Source organism: Gobio gobio, assembly GCF_949357685.1.
Source record: "Gobio gobio genome assembly, chromosome: 21".
In the NCBI taxonomy this organism is placed as follows: Eukaryota; Metazoa; Chordata; class Actinopteri; order Cypriniformes; family Gobionidae; genus Gobio; species Gobio gobio.
The window spans coordinates 3,677,940-3,700,586 of record NC_137117.1 but is presented as its reverse complement, the minus strand read 5'-3'; the positions used below and the strand labels follow the sequence as shown (position 1 = coordinate 3,700,586).

At 43.0% G+C, this 22,647-nt stretch overlaps 1 protein-coding gene across 1 annotated transcript in view; it reads left to right on the top strand.

The window, feature by feature from the left end:
- Positions 1-22,647, top strand: part of LOC307117672 (E3 ubiquitin-protein ligase TRIM39-like) — a 41,500-nt gene that overhangs the window by 8,341 nt on the left and 10,512 nt on the right. Inside the window, exons 2-3 of the mRNA XM_079802663.1 lie at positions 8,424-8,980; positions 11,812-11,907. Of these exons, the coding sequence (XP_079658789.1) occupies positions 8,426-8,980; positions 11,812-11,907 (651 nt within the window). The 5' untranslated portion in view covers positions 8,424-8,425. The remainder of the gene's footprint in view (positions 1-8,423; positions 8,981-11,811; positions 11,908-22,647) is intronic.

The following is a 22,647-nucleotide window of genomic DNA, read 5'->3' as shown; positions in this document are numbered from 1 at the left end:
ATGCATCTGTTGTCACAACAACATGCCTGGAAACTCGTTCTAAGGACACTCCGGTCCGTAGAAAACTGAGGTTCGACCACGGGGTGAGTGTCTGTAAGCAGGCCCGAGTCACTTGTACCCGGAGCGTGCCAGACCGTCATGCCCATCTCGGGACTCGATCGCGTAGCCAGTGCTGAAGCGGTCTCATATGAAGCAATCCGAGCGGTGTCACCGCGGCTGCAGATGCCATATGCCCCAGGAGCCTCTGAAAATGTTTCAGTGGAACCGCATTCTTGCCCTCGATTTGCCGAAGGGAAGTCAGCAGAGACTGCGCGCGCTCGCTCGAAAGCTGCGCGCACATGACGACCGAGTCGATATCCATACCGAGAAAAGAGATCCTCTGCGCGGGGCAAAGTTTGCTCTTCTCCCAGTTGACCCGAAGGCCCAGACGGGCTAGGTGATGGAGCACCAAATCTCTGTGTCCGCAAACCTGCTCTCGAGAGTGACCCAGTATGAGCCAGTCGTCGAGGTAGTTCAGGATGCGAACCCCGTGCTGCCGAAGGGGCGCATGGGCTGCCTCGGCAATCTTCGTAAAGACGCGAGGGGACAGAGATAGCCCGAATGGTAGAACTGCGTACTGATATGCCCGCCCCTCGAAAGCAAACCGTAGGAACGGTCTGTGTCGAGGTAGAATGGAGACATGGAAGTAGGCGTCCTTCAGGTCGATCGCTGCAAACCAATCGTGTGGACGAACGCATTCGAAAAGGCGTTTCGCTGTCAACATCTTGAACGGAAACCGGTGAAGGTAACGGTTCAAGACGCGCAGGTCCAGGATTGGTCGTAACCCACCGGTCTTTTTGGGTACAATGAAGTACGGGCTGTAAAACCCGGAATTCATCTCGGCTGGAGGGACAGGTTCGATCGCACCCTTCGCCAGTAGGGTGGCAATCTCCGCTCGCATGACGGGGCGTTGGCCCCGATCATAGTGGAACGGACTCCCCGGAAGCAGGGAGGAACCTGCGCGAACTGAATCGCGTAGCCGCGCCTGATGGTCCGCTCGACCCAGCAGGACAGCCCTGGAAGCTGAAGCCAGACTCCCAGAAACTGTGCCAACGGGGTCATACGGAGTACAGACGTACCCGGTGTGGGTTTGCAGCGATGCAGCGTCACCGGCCCGGACATGGGAGGCTGTGGGGCGTCCCGGTGCGGGGGCACGGTTGACTGCTGCGTCCTGACAGAGGAGACCAGGGAAGGACGCACGTTCCACTGGGGTCTGCTCTGCCAGGAGGCTGGCGACAGAGTGGGATGCGAGTGGCGGGACCCGTGGGTGGCGCGCACCGTCATCACCGGACTCTGTGGACTCAGGGATGGGAGTGTTAATTCTTTCTTTGACCAAAATAGGGTGCTGCTGACCCGGGGGCCAGCAGCTGAACAAAGGATTCTCCCCCGGCCCTCCACCGGGGGAAGGAGTGGTCCTGCTACCATCTCCTCGAAAGAATTTCCCATCCCTGAGCCGTCCGTCTCAGGAGCGCCGCTTGGCCTGGCGTTTAGCGGGGCGCGGGGCGGCCTGAGGGGACTTGGACGCCTTCCTACGGCTTCCTCCGCGACCCGGCCCGGGTGAAGGCTGCTGCTTGGACCGGGTGGGAGGGGCGGGAGCATTAGGAGGGCGTCCTCGGCGTGGAGCAGACTGAGGCGACTGTGCCGGCGGCTGGGTGGAAGCAGCAGCTGGCCGCCGGGGCAGTGTTTGATTGCCTCAGTCTGCTTCTGGGCGATTGAGAACTGTTGGGCGAAGAAGTCCTCAACCGCCCCGCCGAAGAGGCCGGCCTGGGATATGGGGGCATCGAGGAACCGGGTCCGCTCGGTGTCCCGCATATCGGCCAGGTTCAGCCACAGGTGACGCTCCTGGACCACATTTGTGGACATCACTTGACCCAGGGAGCGTGCGGTCACCTTCGTCGCCCGGAGAGCGAGGTCGGTGGCGGCACGCAGCTCATTTAAGAGCCCCGGATCAACTCCGCCCTCGTGCATGTCCTTGAGGATCCTGGCCTGGTAGACCTGGAGGATCACCATGGCATGCAGCGAAGCGGCAGCCTGCCCCACGGCTCTTTGCGATTTCGCCACCAAGGTTGATGTGAATCGACAGGCTTTGGAGGGGTGCTTAGGATCACCACGCCAGGTTGAAGCGCTCTGAGGACACAGTTGCATCGCAACAGAACGTTCAACTGGAGGGACCCCAGTGTACCCTTTAGCTGCCGCCCCATCGAGGACGGAGAAGGCGGAGGAAGTCGCCGAACGGTCACGGGAAGACAACGGGGACTTCCAGGACCGCGCGAGTTCCTCAAGCAGCTCAGGAAAGAAAGGTATTGGGGGCGGGGACTGACGGTTGTCAGCGCGCGCTCCCAAAAACCAATCGTCGAGCCTTGAGCGTTCGGGACAGGGCGGAGGGTTCCACTCTCTCCCTAAGCTCGCGGCTGCCCGAGACAACATGGCTGTCAGCTCTGGGTCTGACTCGGGCAATGCTGGCGCGCCCGAAGGCGGCAGCACAGCCGAGTCGTCATCCTCAGAGGACTCGAGCCCACCTTGTGATGCGGTGACCGACATCGCATCTTCCTCCGGAGCGCCAAACGAGATGCGCGGGGGGGCCGGAGCCGGCCCCGCGATCTGCGTCTGAACACTCGCGGGTTGCAGTGTGCAAGACGGGGGTGTGGCCCGAGGCATGAGCGTCGGGGCTTTGTTCCACACCGTAACCGTCAGGTCACCCTGACCACCAGCCGAAGTACTGGGCCTCTGGGACTCAGTAGATCGGGGTGTGGTAGAGGGGACTCTCACTTCAGTACGAAGGTCATGGAGTCTTGACCGCAACACCGCGATGGTCATGTTCCCGCAGTGGGAACATGACTCATCCACAAACGCTGCCTGAGCATGCTGAAAGCCCAAACATATCAGACAGTGTTTGTGCCCATCAGAGGGAGATAACGACCGGCCACACCCAGAAGTACACGGACGAGACATCCTGAAAAGGACGCGTCACGTGTAAGCTCTTTTAGGAGAGGAAGCTTCGCAGAGAACGCCGAAGCGCCCAGGGACCACACACCAGCTGTCTAGCGGACCACTGCGCAGATCAGCAGGCAGGCAGTATGATGATCACTGGAACGCGCCGTAACACGAACGCCTCTGGAAAGCTGTTCGTCTCGAAAAGCTTTTGAAGACTCAGATCAGGCTTGAAGGAGTGAAGAGATCCTCTTGGCTCCAAAGCAGAAACATAATGCGATGTTGCCAGCGTACTTCCTTATATACCCACGAGGTGGGGCGGAGTTACGCATGCAAATTCCGCATGCCCATGGCATTGGCACTGCCATTGGGCGCTGTTGAATACTAGAAGATAATTGGCTTCTAAGCGAAACCCCCATTCGTTAGTCACTAACGTACGTCGTAGTGACTGGACGAAAGGGAACTTAGTTTTACCTTTGGAATTATGGGAGAGTTTACTGAACATGCCTGATGGTTTGAGCATTGCTGAAGAAAACCATCTTGACCATCATGGAATCCCGCATTCAGATGTTTCTTGATTGGGGAGACCTTGGTAGAGGATGCCAACTCAACACATTGAGCTATGTTCGTAGCAACAACAATCTGAAAGAATGGCCCATGCACGGGTGAGTTGGAGAACACATTTCTTTCCATCTGCAGTTAGGAGGATTCTAAACCCCTGGGCGTAGCTCCCGCTCACAGCTTGATAGACGCCATCTAACCGCCAAACCTGCTGAAAGAACCCCCAAAAGAACTTAAACCAGATCAGCATGACAGATACGTAACATGCGCTTGTGATTGAGAACACCGGATGATGCCCTTGCAAAAGAAAATAATTTTTAATATGGTTAAGCTTTACTAGCTAATAAAACCATAACTAGCTGTATAGAACCCGACGCAGCTACCGAACCTATGAAAGAGATCAATGCGAGATTCATCATTTGATAGCCTAAGCCAGGATAATACTGTGTGATTTTGGCCACGTTTGCAGTATGAGAAATACCGCAATCCTAAAAAATTCCTTTGACCCTGGAATAAAATCTGATGTCTTTAATAGTTAGTTTGACATGCTCACCAACGCCATGGTACAATTTTGGCCTGAATAATATCACTAAGGTGAATGGTTGATGTGAAACTCCGGACGAGTCCTCGTGCGTCTGATTAATGTACCGCCTGCCAATTAATGCACTGAGATCCCACAGTGTGACATCAGGATCATAGTCTGAAAAGCAACGAATCACAATGACGCCAGCTTAAGTGAAGAGAAAAAGCTCACTGCGAGAGAGCTCGTCGTTTGCGGTGCAGCCGGTAATCAATACACATGTGCAGACTGTGTCAACAATCAACGCTATATTTACTCCCCTTTATATTGTGTTAGTCTCGATAGAATTAAAAAGTTGATGTTTACAATGCGAGTGTAGCCGATTACAGACATGTACTTCTGTATCTCAAACAGTAGAGCGTGGCACCGGCAACGCCAAGCCGCGGGCTCGACTCCCAGGGAAAGCAAGACCCGAAATGCCAAATGTGTACCCTGAATGCGACTCAAGTCGCCCCGGACAAAAGTGTCCGCCAAATGCATAAACGCAAATGTAACCGTCTGTTGAGCGCTTGAATGCAAAGCCTAATCGGAGAAGTTAACATGACACAGTATATGCGCAATCAGGATTGAATAGTTAAGCGATTGTTCACTGGCTAATTCTGCCTTCTAGTACATACGTTTGACCAATGAAGAGTAGAACATGCAATAGATTCATGATTCGGTGTAGTCAGATTGACCACAGCAGTTTCCGCTGTTGTAGGAGTTTATCTGAGCTGAAGCATTTGACAGTTTCATGCGTTTATAAAGGAGCGCACTTTGTTCGCTTACTGTATTCATGAAAGATTTGAATAATTGTGTTCCCGTGCTGCGATTTAGATGCTGTACGATACAATCTTTATGTAAATGGGTCGAATTGAGTACGGAATTAAATTAGTGCTGCTATCGAATATCGAGTCAAACCTTGTTTTGTATGCAAACCTTACCCAACATATGGTGCTGAGAGTACAAGCGAGATACACATTTGTTTTATTGATAATTGTAGCCATGGCGTCCTAGCACGGCATAGGGAGAAAAAAAAAAATCTGGGTCAAAATATATATATATATTTTTTTTTTTTATATGATAAATGTATGTTGTAAACAGTGAAATATATTTGAAGTCGGATGAAATCTATATACCAAGATATATTTCAAAATGTATTTCAGCGGCAAGAAAATACATTTTCAATCGCCTACTACATAGACAAAAATGCAAATGTGGATGAAACATAGCATAATAGTGATCAAAACCTAAACTAAATTTTGTATCCATCATTTAAAATGTGTTAAAAGTATTTTAAACCCTTGCAGGAAAAATCTCATGAATTATCTGGTTTCCACATGTTATCCGCTCTTGTCCACATATGATTTTCCCAAAAACGGAGTGATTGATCACTGTGCAGTCAGATGCAATAAGCAAAGCACCTTTATATAAGCACAGAACGCTACAGTTCTTCCTCATAGGGGAAGGAAGCCATGTCGAATCACGAAAGGAAGCCATTCCAACAATGGTTGCCCCGTATGTTTGAGCAAATCTGTACTCTGCTGATGACGGGCAAAGACACTTCTAAGCTTGAACTATGTTGTGTTAGTTTAATTGCATGTTGTATGTTACAAACTCACAGCGCTTGGAAGATTAATCTAACACATTGAATCGAAGCGGCTCTAAGCACTTAATAATATGTCAGTGCTATACTTAAATAATTTGCTCAGCATAGTTTTTAAATAAATTTTAGCGATCTGATGACACTGAACCCATTCACGATTTCAGCTCAACTTCAGTTTGTCATGAAGCCCCGATTAAATGAGTGAGTGCGTGTTGCTTTAAAACCCGTGTTGTTTCCCTTGCATTCGTGGGGAGAATGATAGAGTCTAATATGCTGTGCCGTCTGTTCTGTTTCAGCTTTTCTAAACAAAAAATGACGGTAACCGGTGTCACGAGAATCATTTACGAGCACTATGGATAGTTACGACACAACAAGCCGCAACGAGCGATCACGTTGCACGAGCAGACAGGCAGACACCTGTGCGCGTCTCATACAATGCATGTGTCTGCTCTATACAGACATGCTTGCGACAAAATTGAGAAAGAGTAAGATACTACACCCAATCGGCATCAGAATGCATAACCATATCACTGTGATGAATGCTGATGTAGCGATGACACCAGAATGGTGATGAAGATCACTGCTGTGTCTTTGATAACATGCCCAGGTAGTCCTCCATGATAGTGATTGTTCTGAAACTGGACGTACGATTTTGCTCTTGTTAGTGAAGGCACTCGCGTCTGTTGCCGCGGCAGCCCAGGGAACAGCATGATAGGCTGACATGGACTTAGAACGCCGCTGTATGCACATTATTAACTTTATAATAGGACCAGCGACCGCTACTGAACGTCGGATCGTCAACTGCTGAAGCGACAGTTTCTGCGAACTCAGACACGAGTAATTACTACCTTTATATGCTACAGAAAAGGATATGATTGGATAGATGAGCAGGTAATTAGTGACGTGACGATTGAGTCTTCCTGGCAGAACTTGCGCTGGCTTCATTTACTAGTTACTTTCGATCTGATTGATAAGCAGCGAAAACCCTGAATTTCAGGCTACTTGGAGAGCTTTCAAACACCTCTCTGTAACACTTTACAATAAGGTTGTATTAGTTAACATTAGTTAATGTATTAGTTAACATGAACTAACCATGAACAACACTGTTCAGCATTAGTTAATCTTTGTCAACGTTAGTTCATAAAAATCCAGCTGTTCATGGTTTATTCATGTTAGTTCACAGTGCATTGACTAATGTTAACAAGATTTGAATAATGCATTAGTAAATGTTTAAATTAACATAAAGATAAATAAGTGCTTTATAAGTGCAGTTCATTATTAGTTCATGTTAACTAATGTAAGCTAATGAACCATATATATGTGTGTGTGTGTGTGTGTGTGTGTGTGTGTGTGATTAATGGTTAAACAGTGTAAATTAATGGTGTGCTGGGCTAACTAGAGCTCTTCTTAAAACATACTTTGTTCTTATATTTTTATAAGTATATAGGCTATACTTTAGGTAGGAATAAAATACAATACCGTTTTTATTTGTATGTATTTTCTACACTTCAGACAGGTGTCTGTCAGGATTTGTGTATAAATGCAAGACGTCACATTAGGCTATTCAATTTGTTTCGTTTTGTGAAGAAAAGGATATGTAAATGTGAAGATGTGAACGTTTGTTCGTGGACGTGTTGTTTGTAGGATTCAAACGATTTGTCATTGCTTGCACAAGAGCGCATATGAGGAAAACACTCGGACAGTGTGTGAAATAGTATTATAATAAGGGAAAATTTCCCATAGTTACCAAATGACCGTTAATAGTGTTCAAATATAGGCATCATTGTGACACTTACCGCTACATGTTCTTTTCAGGGTGGAATTCTTGTATGCTGAGAGATGTCAGTTCGTTTTGGTGCACACAACATGCATCGCATTATGAAACTATTTTTTTGACATCTTGGAGTGAAAACATAGACTGAACTTGAGGCCACGGGCAATCTGCCTCCCGTAGCTCACACACATCTTCCTCTGCTTCGGCCATCATCTTCCGACGAAACGCGCGCTAATTAGAAGCGGGTGATGCGTAGCAACCTCTCGTGAAGCAGCCTCTCCAACGTTTCGAGAGACTTGCGAAAGTCATATTAACTTATTTTAAAATATATAATATAATTATTACCATTTGACAGTAACGGAGGAACGCCACCGAATGTAACTAAGTAAAAGTACAGTTTTTTCACAAGAAATTTACTTGAGTAAGAGTAAAAGTACCCATCTTTAAATCTACTCTAAAAGTACAAGTTACCCAAAAAATGTACTCAAGTAAATGTAACGAAGTAAATGTAATTCGTTACTACCCACCTCTGTCTCTAATTCAGCACATGTCTGTTTACCTACCCCTAACTGATAAACACTTATAATTAAACACGTTAGACGCTTTATTTCCACTTTTCTATTATTTTCTTTATTTTTATTGCAAATAAATGCCTTTCCGATCTGATATGTAATGGGAAAATGGAGTAGAGTGAGTTCGACAAAAGGCGGAAACCTCGGGTCGATTTGCGTCAAAACTTAATGTAATGTGTCTTACCCCTACACTATTACCGCTTTCAATGATATGGTGATTTCTGAATTTTGTACTTAATGTAAATGTAATCTATTCCAGTAAAATTTTTCTGAGAGAGGATCTACCCACATTTGTTTAGCTTCTGACGCCCATGGCGAAAGTATAAACAAGGCTTAACTCTTTTGCTCTATATAATATGATATATTGTTTTATCTTTTCAGTCATGGCATCCTCCAGTGGTCCAGCACTAAATGAGGAGCTCCAGTGCTCCATCTGTCTGGAAGTGTTCACTGATCCAGTCACCACTCCATGTGGACACAACTTCTGCAGATCCTGCCTGAGCAAGTGCTGGACGGACACACAGACCTGCTTCTGTCCACTCTGTAAAGACAAATTCAGCAAAAGACCTGATCTCAAGATTAATACAACACTCAGAGAGGTTGCACAACACTATAAAGAGAAACTCAGTTTAGGAGAACCTGAGGTGTTCTGTGACGTCTGTGATGAAAGAAAGCAGAAAGCTGTGAAGACCTGCCTGACGTGTCAAAGCTCTTACTGTGTCTCTCATCTGGAGCCTCATCTCAGAGTCCCACGTCTAAAGAAACACAAACTCATCAATTCTGTGGAAAATCTGGAATATTACATATGCCAGAAACACGAGAGACCTCTGGAGCTGTTCTGCAGAGATGATCAGACGTGTGTGTGTCTGTTCTGCACTGAAGGAGAACACAGGACTCACAACACTGTTCCTATAGAGGAGGAGAGTCGAGAGAAGAAGGTAAAGAGTTACAGACAAAGCACTTTCAACATCCCATGAAATTCCGTTCCCTATCAGTCAGTCACATTCGACAGTAGATCAAGTGAGATTTGCATCGCAAGCCACTCCCTGCTTTCGGGTATAAAAGGCAGCTCACTCTGCTCTTCGTTCATCATTCAGTGAGTCGGGTGATTGAGGATTACAGTAAGAGATCTCCCACTGGGTGAGGGCCTGCAGCCCTCCCACTTCCGGCTGTGGTTGCTCATCCTTCCCATTGGGGACCCAGCATCTCAATCGGGGCTCCTGCAGAGAACCAGATGTCGATTGCTCCATCGGAGGGCAAGCTTGAGTCAATGGGGGTTGAAGTCATTGAGGGATGAAGATTCCACCGTGCTGCCCCGTGTGGGAAGAGTAGTGTTGTTGTCCAAGTCCAACCTGGAGCTGGCCGCCATAATTTCTCAGGCCGCCAAAAGCATTGGGCTTGAGAGGAACCTTCTCAAACGCTCATGGCTGGATGATTGGTGTCTCTAGGCGCCGCACAGTGAACAGCAGTTTCCCAGTCCTGTCCCTTTCTCAGTTCTCAGGCTGTTCTCGGCCTGTGCTCCATAGCGCTGCCCCACTGCAGGAACTTCTGATGTCCCACTGGTCCTCCCTCGGTAAGCCTGGCTAGGACTTACCAGCCCGTCTTCCCTGGGTCATTCGAAAGATCAAACTCGGCTATGTGATCAGGTCACCCGGAATCCCTCCAGGTAAAGCGTCATACAGTTTACCTTAGTGGCAGACATAACAAGGATGCTCCTGTCCTGCGTGCAGTGATCACAGTCCTACTTGCAAAGGACGTGATAGAGCCAGTCCTTCCAGAAAATATGAAGTCAGGGTTTTACAGTCCATATTTCAATTGCCCAAAGACAGGCAATGGGATGCAACTGATCTTGGATCTGTGTTTCTTGAATCAGGCCCTTCAAAAGCTTCTGTTCAAGATGCTGATGCAGAAACACTTCCTCACATACACCGGCAGCTGCAGTAACATCGCTCAAATTGCTTCATATGAGATGGCTTCAGCACTGGCTGGCTTTATGACCAGGTCCTGAACAGGACCTCAACTGCAGAGGCATATCAATTGCCTCCAGTTTCTAGCAGTACTGTTGGCCCTGCGCATGGGTTTCTGCCATTGCTGTGGGGCAAACATGTGCTGGTCCAAAAGGACAACACATCAACCGTTGTGTATATCAATCATCAAAGTGGTCTACGCTCCAGTTGTATGTCGCAACTCGCCCACCATCTCCTTCTATGGAGTCAGAAGTGAATCAGGTCGCTTCATGCCATTCACATCCCTAGCGAGCTCAATCATGCAGCCGATAGTTCCGGCATTTAAAATGACAAATAAATGCATACTCAGAGAGCTCTCCACAATACATGTTTTATTATGCCATCTGGATGCTAAAAATGTATTGGAAGAATGCACGTTTTAAACAGCTTATTGTACAGGTAAGTTAATCGCCATTCTAAACTAATGCTGCATTGTAACACACACGCCAAGCTCGCACATCAAGCAGAGATCGCGTGCGCCGCACACAGTATCATTCAGTAGCGCAGATATGTATTGTGTCAACGCTGTTTCTGTGATTTATCAATAAAATAGCTTATAAACTGAAAAGTTCTAGCATATCTTTCTTGATAACTTAAAGCTTCACTATTGGAACTTGACTGGCCTGACCTCAACCCGATAGAACACCTTTGGGATGAATTAGAGCGGAGACTATGAGCCAGGCCTTCTTGTCCAACATCAGTGCCTGACCGCGCTTCTAGAAGAATGGTCAAAAATTCCCATAAACACACCCCTAAAGTTCATGTGCACATAAAGGCAGGCGTCCCAAAACTTTTGGCAATATAGTTTATGTAGAGCAGCGGGCTGGGCAACACCTAACACATTTACGCGATTTTACAATCTCTGAGTGCAGCGGAGGCATCTGACGCCAGGTTTAGTACTTGTATGTATGCCCGATTGGTCAGCCCCTGTATTAGTCTAGATGCCCATATGATGGGATTCCCCTCCTAGGTGATCCCATATGTGTATTCTTCCACGGTACGGCTTCCATGTTGGCAAGCCTGTGTCTTTTACTCTGTAACGGTATTCCGTAGCATTCCTTTATGGTGGGAATACTTTCCAAGTGTTATCCAATAGTCTCACTTTAAAGGGTCAAAGCCCTGTCCTTTCTTCTGTCCCAAAAGTTGCGAGCAGACCAGGCAGCTTACTCAAGGCAGCTTTTGTGGCCCTTTCCAAAGGGATCCCAATATGTCAGTTCAGTCCAATGTAACGCTGAACGTGACTGACTGATTGGGAAAATCTAGGTTACTAATTTAACCCCCATTCCCTGAAGGAGGGAACGGAGACGTTACGTCCCATCGCCAACTCCTGTACCTCTGCTGATACGGCCGGGACCCCAATAAGGCTCCTCAGTGGAAAACTTAATGTGAGAGTTTACACGCTGTCTTATATACCTGGAAGCAGGGAGTGGCTTGTGATGCAAATCTCATTCGCCAATGTGCATTGGCTTGTTCTGTTACCAATAGAAGGTGATTGGGATCTTAGGTGAGATCTTCTTCAGGGAACAGGGGTTACATTAGTAACCTAGTTATTTTATTTCCAGTGTCTTGACATGTTGTCCCCCTTTTTTTTTTGAACAGATCAATCCAATAGTCTTTTTATTACATCTGATAAAAGCTGATTTTGTTACCCTCAAACTGTCAGACAAGGACTAAAATATATGGTCTTTAAAAAATAAATAAGACTGTCAGAAGATGGAAAGATATATTCAGTGATAAATATGTCTGTTTTTCTCTACATGTAGAATCAGCTGGTTCAGACACAGGCAGATGTTCATCAGATGATCCAGGACAGAATGAAGAAGATTCAAGAGATCAAACACTCAGTAGAGCTGAGAAAGGTTTGTGCTTCGATCAACCTAAGTTCATATCCTCTCTCATGGTCGTTTCCGATCCCCCTCTCCCATTTGACTTTCTGTTCACTCTTCAACTATCCTATCAAAAAATACATCTCAAAAAATGTTATGCATCATAATATTTCAATATAATTAATAAAGGTGTTGAATTAAATTGAGAGTTCTGCCATCTTTTACTAATCTTGGTTTATTGTACTTGAGTTGTATGCAGTTATATTGGAGTGCTTTGACAGCTCGTCCTCGAGAGCAGCATGAACATTTCTTTTGTGTTACACTGAAAATCACACATTTTAACTCTTTCCCCGCCATCGACGGAAATTTACGGCTTTGTGTTTTCACTGTTATGCGGTAGGGGGCGCTATTACACATCTTCTGAAAAAGTACGGAATCTCCTGATCAAAACACAGGTGAAGAAGAAGCAGAAACAAGTAGTTGCATATGTAAGCATATGCATATGTGAAAATATAGCTGCAAGCAGCAATACCGGGGCCAAGCGCAAAGAAGAAGACAAGACATGCCAAAATGGCTGGCAGTGTCAGATCAACTGGAGCAATGAGCAATTAATCACGTTTTAAGATGATTTTAAGCAAAAGGCTGAAAATGCATTGTAGTCTGAGAGTGTCAGACCAACTGCAACAATTAACAATTATACAGTTTAACAAGATTAGGCAAAATGGCTGAAATATCATATATTGAGTCACTGATAATGTAAGTTAATGGTTTATCACTTTTGACCAATACTTTGACCAGTTACGAAATGTATGTGGTGTGGTCAGAATAAGGGAACAATGACACATGCAAAGTTTGATGCCAATATGTCAAAGCATTGCAGAGATACAGCCTCAAGAGTCATTTTGGCATAATGGCTCAACTTCGTCACTGCGGTTTACAAAAATGGTTTCATCTATTGATGCAAAATCCATAACTTTTTGTTGACACAGTCTGAAGATGATACGATTCGATTTTGGTGGAAATTGGACAAACGGTCTAGGATGAGTTTGAAAAAGTAGGTTTTGATCAAATAAGAACATTTAGGACAGGATGTTTGACCAAATATGGAAAAATTAGTATCTCTGTTCTCGGCATGAGCCAATGACTGTATTATGACCAGTTTCATTAAACTAGGCTAATTTAATCAAAAGTTATTAGCATGTTTGTAAATTTTGTTATAACCTCTGACCACAAGGTGGCACTGCCCCAAAACGTTTTGAGTACCTTCAAAGCATGGTGCGGAAGACATGATTTTTGGACAAACAGTTCAAAAGTTATAAGCAAAAATAGCCATTTTTTGTATCTCCGGACCAGTAGGTGGCGCTGCGCCGAAACGCTGCATGTTGCTTCAGGTCATGCTTGTGATGACATATACCAAGATTGGTTTGAATACGATAAAGCGTTGTGGAGATATAGGCTTATGAGTGTTTTTGCAACCGCTACGCAAATTTTGTGTGCGCGTTTATCGAAAACGATTTGACAAATCAACTTGATTTGCAAGATTTTTTGTCAGCATGGTCTGAAGATGATCTGGTTCAATTTTCGTGCAAATCGGACAAACCGTCTAGGACGAGTTCGTAAAAGTAGGTTTTTTGGAAAATTAAAAATGGCGGGGAAATTATCATGACCAAAAATGACATCATAGGTTGCAATTAAATCGGCATGAGCCAATGACTCTATTATGACCAGTTTCAATATACTAGGCTAATTTAATCAAAAGTTATTAGCATTTTTGTCAAGTTTGTTATATCTTTTGACCACAAGGTGGCACTGCCCTAAAACTTTTTGAGTACCTTCAGGGCATAGCAAGGAAGTCACATACCGAGTTTAGTAACAATATACTAATGCATTTGTAAAATATAGCATTTTTTGACAAAATTCAAAATGGCCGACAGCCAAAATGGCCGATATGGTAAAATTGAATATCAGACGACTCGGCATGCCGTCCTGAATGTATCGAGACCACTTTTATGATTTTTGGACAAACAGTTCAGAAGTTATAAGCAAAAATAGCAATTTTTCGTATCTCCGGACCAGTAGGTGGCGCTGCGCCGAAACGCTGTATGTTGCCTCAAGTCATGCTTGTGATGACATGTACCAAGTTTGGTTTGAATACGATAAAGCGTTGCGGAGATATTGCCTTAAGAGTGTTTTTGCAACCACTACGTAAAATTTGTTTGCGCGTTTATCGCAAATGATTTGACGAATCAACTTGATTTGCAAGATTTTTTGTCAGCATGATCTGAAGATAATCTGGTTCAATTTTCGTGCAAATCGGATGAACCGTCTAGGACGAGTTTGCAAAAGTAGGTTTTTCGGAAAATTCAAAATGGCGGGAAAATTATTATGACGGAAAATGACGCCATAGGGTGCAATCGAATCGTCTTGAGCCAAGGAATCAGAGGAAAAAAGAATTTTGTTTCTAGCCCTTATGGTTCAAAAGTTATTAGCATAAACATGAGTCAAATTTTGGACTGATGGTGGCGCTAGAGGGATTGAGTTTGAGACTCCAAATTTGCTTCGGTGACATTTCAGACTGTCTTCTATTAGTGTGCCAAATTTCACAACTTTTTACCATACGGTTCTATGGGCTGCCATAGACTTCGTGGCGGAAGAAGAAGAAGAAGAAGAAGAAGAAGAAGATGAATAATAATAATAAGAACGGGAACGGTTTCAATAGGTGCCTTCGCACCTTCGGTGCTTGGCCCCTAATAATAATAATAATAGGAACGGGAACGGTTTCAATAGGTGCCTTCGCACCTTCGGTGCTTGGCCCCTAAATATAGCTGCAAGCAGCAATACCGGGGCCAAGCGCAAAGAAGAAGACAAGACATGCCAAAATGGCTGGCAGTGTCAGATCAACTGGAGCAATGAGCAATTAATCACGTTTTAAGATGATTTTAGGCAAAAGGCTGAAAAATGCATTGTAGTCTGAGAGTGTCAGACCAACTGCAACAATTAACAATTATACAGTTTAAGAAGATTAGGCAAAATGGCTGAAATATCATATATAGAGTCACTGATAATATAAGTTAATGGTTTATCACTTTTGACCAATAGGTGGCACAGATACGAAATTGATGTGGTGTAGTCAGAATAAGGGAACAATGACACATGCAAAGTTTGATGCCAATATGTCAAAGCATTGCAGAGATACAGCCTCAAGAGTCATTTTGGCATCATGGCTCAACTTCGTCGCTGCGGTTTACAAAAACGGTTTCATCTATTGATGCAAAATCCCTAACTTTTTGTTGACATAGTCTGAAGATGATACGATTCGATTTTGGTGGAAATTGGACAAACGGTCTAGGATGAGTTTGAAAAAGTAGGTTTTGATCAAATAAGAACATTGAGGACAGGATGTTTGACCAAATATGGCAAAATTAGTATCTATGTTCTCGGCATGAGCCAATAAATGTATTATGACCAGTTTCAATATACTAGGCTAATTTAATCAAAAGTTATTAGCATTTTTGTCAAGTTTGTTATATCTTTTGACCACAAGGTGGCACTGCCCTAAAACTTTTTGAGTACCTTCAGGGCATAGCATGGAAGTCACATACCGAGTTTAGTAACAATATACTAATGCATTTGTAAAATATAGCATTTTTTGACAAAATTCAAAATGGCCGACAGCCAAAATGGCCGATATGGTAAAATTGAATATCAGACGACTCGGCATGCCGTCCTGAATGTAACGAGACCACTTTTATGATTTTTGGACAAACAGTTCAGAAGTTATAAGCAAAAATAGCCATTTTTCGTATCTCCGGACCAGTAGGTGGCGCTGCGCCGAAACGCTTTATGTTGCCTCAAGTCATGCTTGTGATGACATGTACCAAGTTTGGTTTGAATACGATAAAGCGTTGCGGAGATATTGCCTTAAGTGTGTTTTTGCAACCGCTACGTAAAATTTGTTTGCGCGTTTATCGCAAATGATTTGACGAATCAACTTGATTTGCAAGATTTTTTGTCAGCATGGTCTGAAGATGATCTGGTTCAATTTTCGTGCAAATCGGACAAACCGTCTAGGACGAGTTCGCAAAAGTAGGTTTTTTGGAAAATTAAATATGGTGGGGAAATTATCATGACCGAAAATGACGTCATAGGATGCAATTGAATCGGCATGAGCCAATGAATGTATTATGACCAGTTTCATTATACTAAACTAATTAAATCAAAAGTTATTAGCATTTTTGTCAAGTTTGTTATAACTTTTGACCACAAGGTGGCACTGCCCCAAAATTTTTTGAGTACCTTCAGGGCATGGAGTGGAAGTCACATACCGAGTTTAGTAACAATACACTAATGCATTTGTAAAATATAGCATTTTAGCACATAATTCAAAATGGCCGACAGCCAAAATGGCCGATATGGTAAAATTGAATATCAGACGACTCGGCATGCCGTCCTGAATCTAACGAGACTACTTTTATGATTTTTGGACAAACGGTTCAAATGGTATAAGCAAAAACAGCCATTTTTTGTATCTCCGGACCAGTAGGTGGCGCTGCGCCGAAACACTGCATGTAGCCTCAAGTCATGCTTGTGATGACATGTACCAAGTTTGGTTTGAATACGATAAAGCGTTGCGGAGATATTGCCTTAAGAGTGCTTTTGCAACCGCTACGTAAAATTTGTTTGCGCGTTTTTCGCAAATGATTTGACGAATCAACTTGATTTGCAAGATTTTTTGTCAGCATGGTCTGAAGATGATCTGGTTCAATTTTCGTGCAAATCGGATGAACCGTCTAGGACGAGTTCGCAAAAGTAGGTTTTTCGGTTAATTAAAAATGGCGGGAAAATTATTATGACGGAAAATGACGTCATAGGGTGCAATCGAATTGTCTTGAGCCAAGGAATCAGAGGAAAAAAGAATTTCGTTTCTAGCCCTTATGGTTCAAAAGTTATTAGCATAAACATGAGTCTAATTTTGGACTGATGGTGGCGCTAGAGGGATTGAGTTAGAGTCTCAAAATTTGCTATGGTGACATTTCAGACTGTCCTCTATTAGTGTGCCAAATTTCATAACTTTTTACCATACGGTTCTATGGGCTGCCATAGACTTCGTGGCGGAAGAAGAAGAAGAAGAAGATGAATAATAATAATAATAGGAACGGGAACGGTTTCAATAGGTGCCTTCGCACCTTCGGTGCTTGGCCCCTAAATATAGCTGCAAGCAGCAATACCGGGGCCAAGCGCAAAGAAGACAAGACATGCCAAAATGGTTGGCAGTGTCAGATCAACTGGAGCAATGAGCAATTAATCACGTTTTAAGATGATTTTAAGCAAAAGGCTGAAAATGCATTGTAGTCTGAGAGTGTCAGACCAACTGCAACAATTAACAATTATACAGTTTAAGAAGATTAGGCAAAATGGCTGAAATATCATATATTGAGTCACTGATAATGTAAGTTAATGGTTTATCACTTTTGACCAATAGGTGGCACAGATACGAAATTGATGTGGTGTGGTCAGAATAAGGGAACAATGACATGCAAAGTTTGATGCCAATATGTCAAAGCATTGCAGAGATACAGCCTCAAGAGTAATTTTGGCATAATGGCTCAACTTCGTCGCTGCGGTTTACAAAAACGGTTTCATCTATTGATGCAAAATTCCTAACTTTTTGTTGACACAGTCTGAAGATGATACGATTCGATTTTGGTGGAAATTGGACAAACGGTCTAGGATGAGTTTGAAAAAGTAGGTTTTGATCAAATAAGAACATTGAGGACAGGATGTTTGACCAAATATGGAAAAATTAGTATCTCTGTTCTCGGCATGAGCCAATGACTGTATTATGACCAGTTTCATTAAACTAGGCTAATTTAATCAAAAGTTATTAGCATGTTTGTAAATTTTGTTATAACCTCTGACCACAAGGTGGCACTGCCCCAAAACGTTTTGAGTACCTTCAAAGCATGGTGCGGAAGACATGATTTTTGGACAAACAGTTCAAAAGTTATAAGCAAAAATAGCCATTTTTTGTATCTCCGGACCAGTAGGTGGCGCTGCGCCGAAACGCTGCATGTTGCTTCAAGTCATGCTTGTGATGACATATACCAAGATTGGTTTGAATACGATAAAGCGTTGTGGAGATATAGGCTTATGAGTGTTTTTGCAACCGCTACGCAAAATTTGTGTGCGCGTTTATCGAAAACGATTTGACAAATCAACTTGATTTGCAAGATTTTTTGTCAGCATGGTCTGAAGATGATCTGGTTCAATTTTCGTGCAAATCGGACAAACCGTCTAGGACGAGTTCGTAAAAGTAGGTTTTTTGGAAAATTAAAAATGGCGGGGAAATTATCATGACCGAAAATGACATCATAGGTTGCAATTGAATCGGCATGAGCCAATGACTCTATTATGACCAGTTTCAATATACTAGGCTAATTTAATCAAAAGTTATTAGCATTTTTGTCAAGTTTGTTATATCTTTTGACCACAAGGTGGCACTGCCCTAAAACTTTTTGAGTACATTCAGGGCATAGCAAGGAAGTCACATACCGAGTTTAGTAACAATATACTAATGCATTTGTAAAATATAGCATTTTTTGACAAAATTCAAAATGGCCGACAGCCAAAATGGCCGATATGGTAAAATTGAATATCAGACGACTCGGCATGCCGTCCTGAATGTAACGAGACCACTTTTATGATTTTTGGACAAACAGTTCAGAAGTTATAAGCAAAAATTGCAATTTTTCGTATCTCCGGACCAGTAGGTGGCACTGCGCCGAAACGCTGTATGTTGCCTCAAGTCATGCTTGTGATCACATGAATCAAGTTTGGTTTGAATACGATAAAGCGTTGCGGAGATATTGCCTTAAGAGTGTTTTTGCAACCGCTACGTAAAATTTGTTTGCGCGTTTATCGCAAATGATTTGACGAATCAACTTGATTTGCAAGATTTTTTGTCAGCATGGTCTGAAGATGATCTGGTTCAATTTTCGTGCAAATCGGATGAACCGTCTAGGACGAGTTCGTAAAAGTAGGTTTTTCGGAAAATTCAAAATGGCGGGAAAATTTTTATGACGGAAAATGACGTAATAGGGTGCAATGGAATCGTCTTGAGCCAAGGAATCAGAGGAAAAAAGAATTTTGTTTCTAGCCCTTATGGTTCAAAAGTTATTAGCATAAACATGAGTCAAATTTTGGACTGATGGTGGCGCTAGGGGGATTGAGTTTGAGACTCCAAATTTGCTACGGTGACATGTCAGACTGTCCTCTATTAGTGTGCCAAATTTCACAACTTTTTACCATACGGTTCTATGGGCTGCCATAGACTTCGTGGCGGAAGAAGAAGAAGAAGAAGAAGAAGAAGAAGAAGATGAATAATAATAATAAGAACGGGAACGGTTTCAATAGGTGCCTTCGCACCTTCGGTGCTTGGCCCCTAATAATAATAATAATAGGAACGGGAACGGTTTCAATAGGTGCCTTCGCACCTTCGGTGCTTGGCCCCTAAATATAGCTGCAAGCAGCAATACCGGGGCCAAGCGCAAAGAAGAAGACAAGACATGCCAAAATGGCTGGCAGTGTCAGATCAACTGGAGCAATGAGCAATTAATCACGTTTTAAGATGATTTTAAGCAAAAGGCTGAAAATGCATTGTAGTCTGAGAGTGTCAGACCAACTGCAACAATTAACAATTATACAGTTTAAGAAGATTAGGCAAAATGGCTGAAATATCATATATTGAGTCACTGATAATGTAAGTTAATGGTTTATCACTTTTGACCAATAGGTGGCACAGATACGAAATTGATGTGGTGTGGTCAGAATAAGGGAACAATGACACATGCAAAGTTTGATGCCAATATGTCAAAGCATTGCAGAGATACAGCCTCAAGAGTAATTTTGGCATAATGGCTCAACTTCGTCGCTGCGGTTTACAAAAACGGTTTCATCTATTGATGCAAAATCCCTAACTTTTTGTTGACACAGTCTGAAGATGATACGATTCGATTTTGGTGGAAATTGGACAAACGGTCTAGGATGAGTTTGAAAAAGAAGGTTTTGATCAAATAAGAACATTGAGGACAGGATGTTTGACCAAATATGGAAAAATTAGTATCTCTGTTCTCGGCATGAGCCAATGACTGTATTATGACCAGTTTCATTAAACTAGGCTAATTTAATCAAAAGTTATTAGCATGTTTGTAAATTTTGTTATAACCTCTGACCACAAGGTGGCACTGCCCCAAAACGTTTTGAGTACCTTCAAAGCATGGTGCGGAAGACATGATTTTTGGACAAACAGTTCAAAAGTTATAAGCAAAAATAGCAATTTTTCGTATCTCCGGACCAGTAGGTGGCGCTGCGCCGAAACGCTGCAAGTTGCTTCAGGTCATGCTTGTGATGACATATACCAAGATTGGTTTGAATACGATAAAGCGTTGTGGAGATATAGGCTTATGAGTGTTTTTGCAACCGCTACGCAAAATTTGTGTGCGCGTTTATCGAAAACGATTTGACAAATCAACTTGATTTGCAAGATTCTTTGTCAACATGGTCTGAAGATGATCTGGTTCAATTTTCGTGCAAATCGGACAAACCGTCTAGGACGAGTTCGTAAAAGTAGGTTTTTTGGAAAATTAAAAATGGCGGGGAAATTATCATGACCGAAAATGACATCATAGGTTGCAATTGAATCGGCATGAGCCAATGACTCTATTATGACCAGTTTCAATATACTAGGCTAATTTAATCAAAAGTTATAAGCATTTTTGTCAAGTTTGTTATATCTTTTGACCACAAGGTGGCACTGCCCTAAAACTTTTTGAGTACCTTCAGGGCATAGCAAGGAAGTCACATACCGAGTTTAGTAACAATATACTAATGCATTTGTAAAATATAGCATTTTTTGACAAAATTCAAAATGGCCGACAGCCAAAATGGCCGATATGGTAAAATTGAATATCAGACGACTCGGCATGCCGTCCTGAATGTAACGAGACCACTTTTATGATTTTTGGACAAACAGTTCAGAAGTTATAAGCAAAAATAGCAATTTTTCGTATCTCCGGACCAGTAGGTGGCGCTGCGCCGAAACGCTGTATGTTGCCTCAAGTCATGCTTGTGATGACATGTACCAAGTTTGGTTTGAATACGATAAAGCGTTGTGGAGATATAGGCTTATGAGTGTTTTTGCAACCGCTACGCAAAATTTGTGTGCGCGTTTATCGAAAACGATTTGACAAATCAACTTGATTTGCAAGATTTTTTGTCAGCGTGGCCTGAAGATGATCTGGTTCAATTTTCGTGCAAATCGGACAAACCGTCTAGGACGAGTTCGTAAAAGTAGGTTTTTTGGAAAATTAAAAATGGCGGGGAAATTATCATGACCGAAAATGACATCATAGGTTGCAATTGAATCGGCATGAGCCAATGACTCTATTATGACCAGTTTCAATATACTAGGCTAATTTAATCAAAAGTTATTAGCATTTTTGTCAAGTTTGTTATATCTTTTGACCACAAGGTGGCACTGCCCTAAAACTTTTTGAGTACCTTCAGGGCATAGCAAGGAAGTCACATACCGAGTTTAGTAACAATATACTAATGCATTTGTAAAATATAGCATTTTTTGACAAAATTCTAAATGGCCGACAGCCAAAATGGCCGATATGGTAAAATTGAATATCAGACGACTCGGCATGCCGTCCTGAATGTAACGAGACCACTTTTATGATTTTTGGACAAACAGTTCAGAAGTTATAAGCAAAAAGAGCAATTTTTCGTATCTCCGGACCAGTAGGTGGCGCTGCGCCGAAACGCTGTATGTTGCCTCAAGTCATGCTTGTGATGACATGTACCAAGTTTGGTTTGAATACGATAAAGCGTTGCGGAGATATTGCCTTAAGAGTGTTTTTGCAACCGCTATGTAAAATTTGTTTGCGCGTTTATCGCAAATGATTTGACGAATCAACTTGATTTGCAAGATTTTTTGTCAGCATGGTCTGAAGATGATCTGGTTCAATTTTCGTGCAAATCGGATGAACCGTCTAGGACGAGTTCGTAAAAGTAGGTTTTTCGGAAAATTCAAAATGGTGGGAAAATTTTTATGACGGAAAATGACGTCATAGGGTGCAATCGAATCGTCTTGAGCCAAGGAATCAGAGGAAAAAAGAATTTTGTTTCTAGCCCTTATGGTTCAAAAGTTATTAGCATAAACATGAGTCAAATTTTGGACTGATGGTGGCGCTAGAGGGATTGAGTTTGAGACTCCAAATTTGCTACGGTGACATTTCAGACTGTCCTCTATTAGTGTGCCAAATTTCACAACTTTTTACCATACGGTTCTATGGGCTGCCATAGACTTCGTGGCGGAAGAAGAAGAAGAAGAAGATGAATAATAATAATAAGAACGGGAACGGTTTCAATAGGTGCCTTCGCACCTTCGGTGCTTGGCCCCTAATTATGCAATCAACATGAAACAGCATATAAATCAAATCTGCCCATGTTACCCTAATGAAATGTCGACCCAGGACGAGCTATAGGACTATAAAGCTTTGGGGGTGTTAATGGGCTCAATCTACTCCATCTATGTTTTGATCATCTTTCTGAATATGATCCAAAAATGCATTTTTGTTCAAAGTATTGTTTTTTATAAAACTTACCCTGTTGATAAAAATAATGCATTAAGATATAATACAACTTTGTTCTTTCTTTTACTATATTGCATGTTTCAGATATTTATTCAACAAACTATTCTGGGGGCCATGA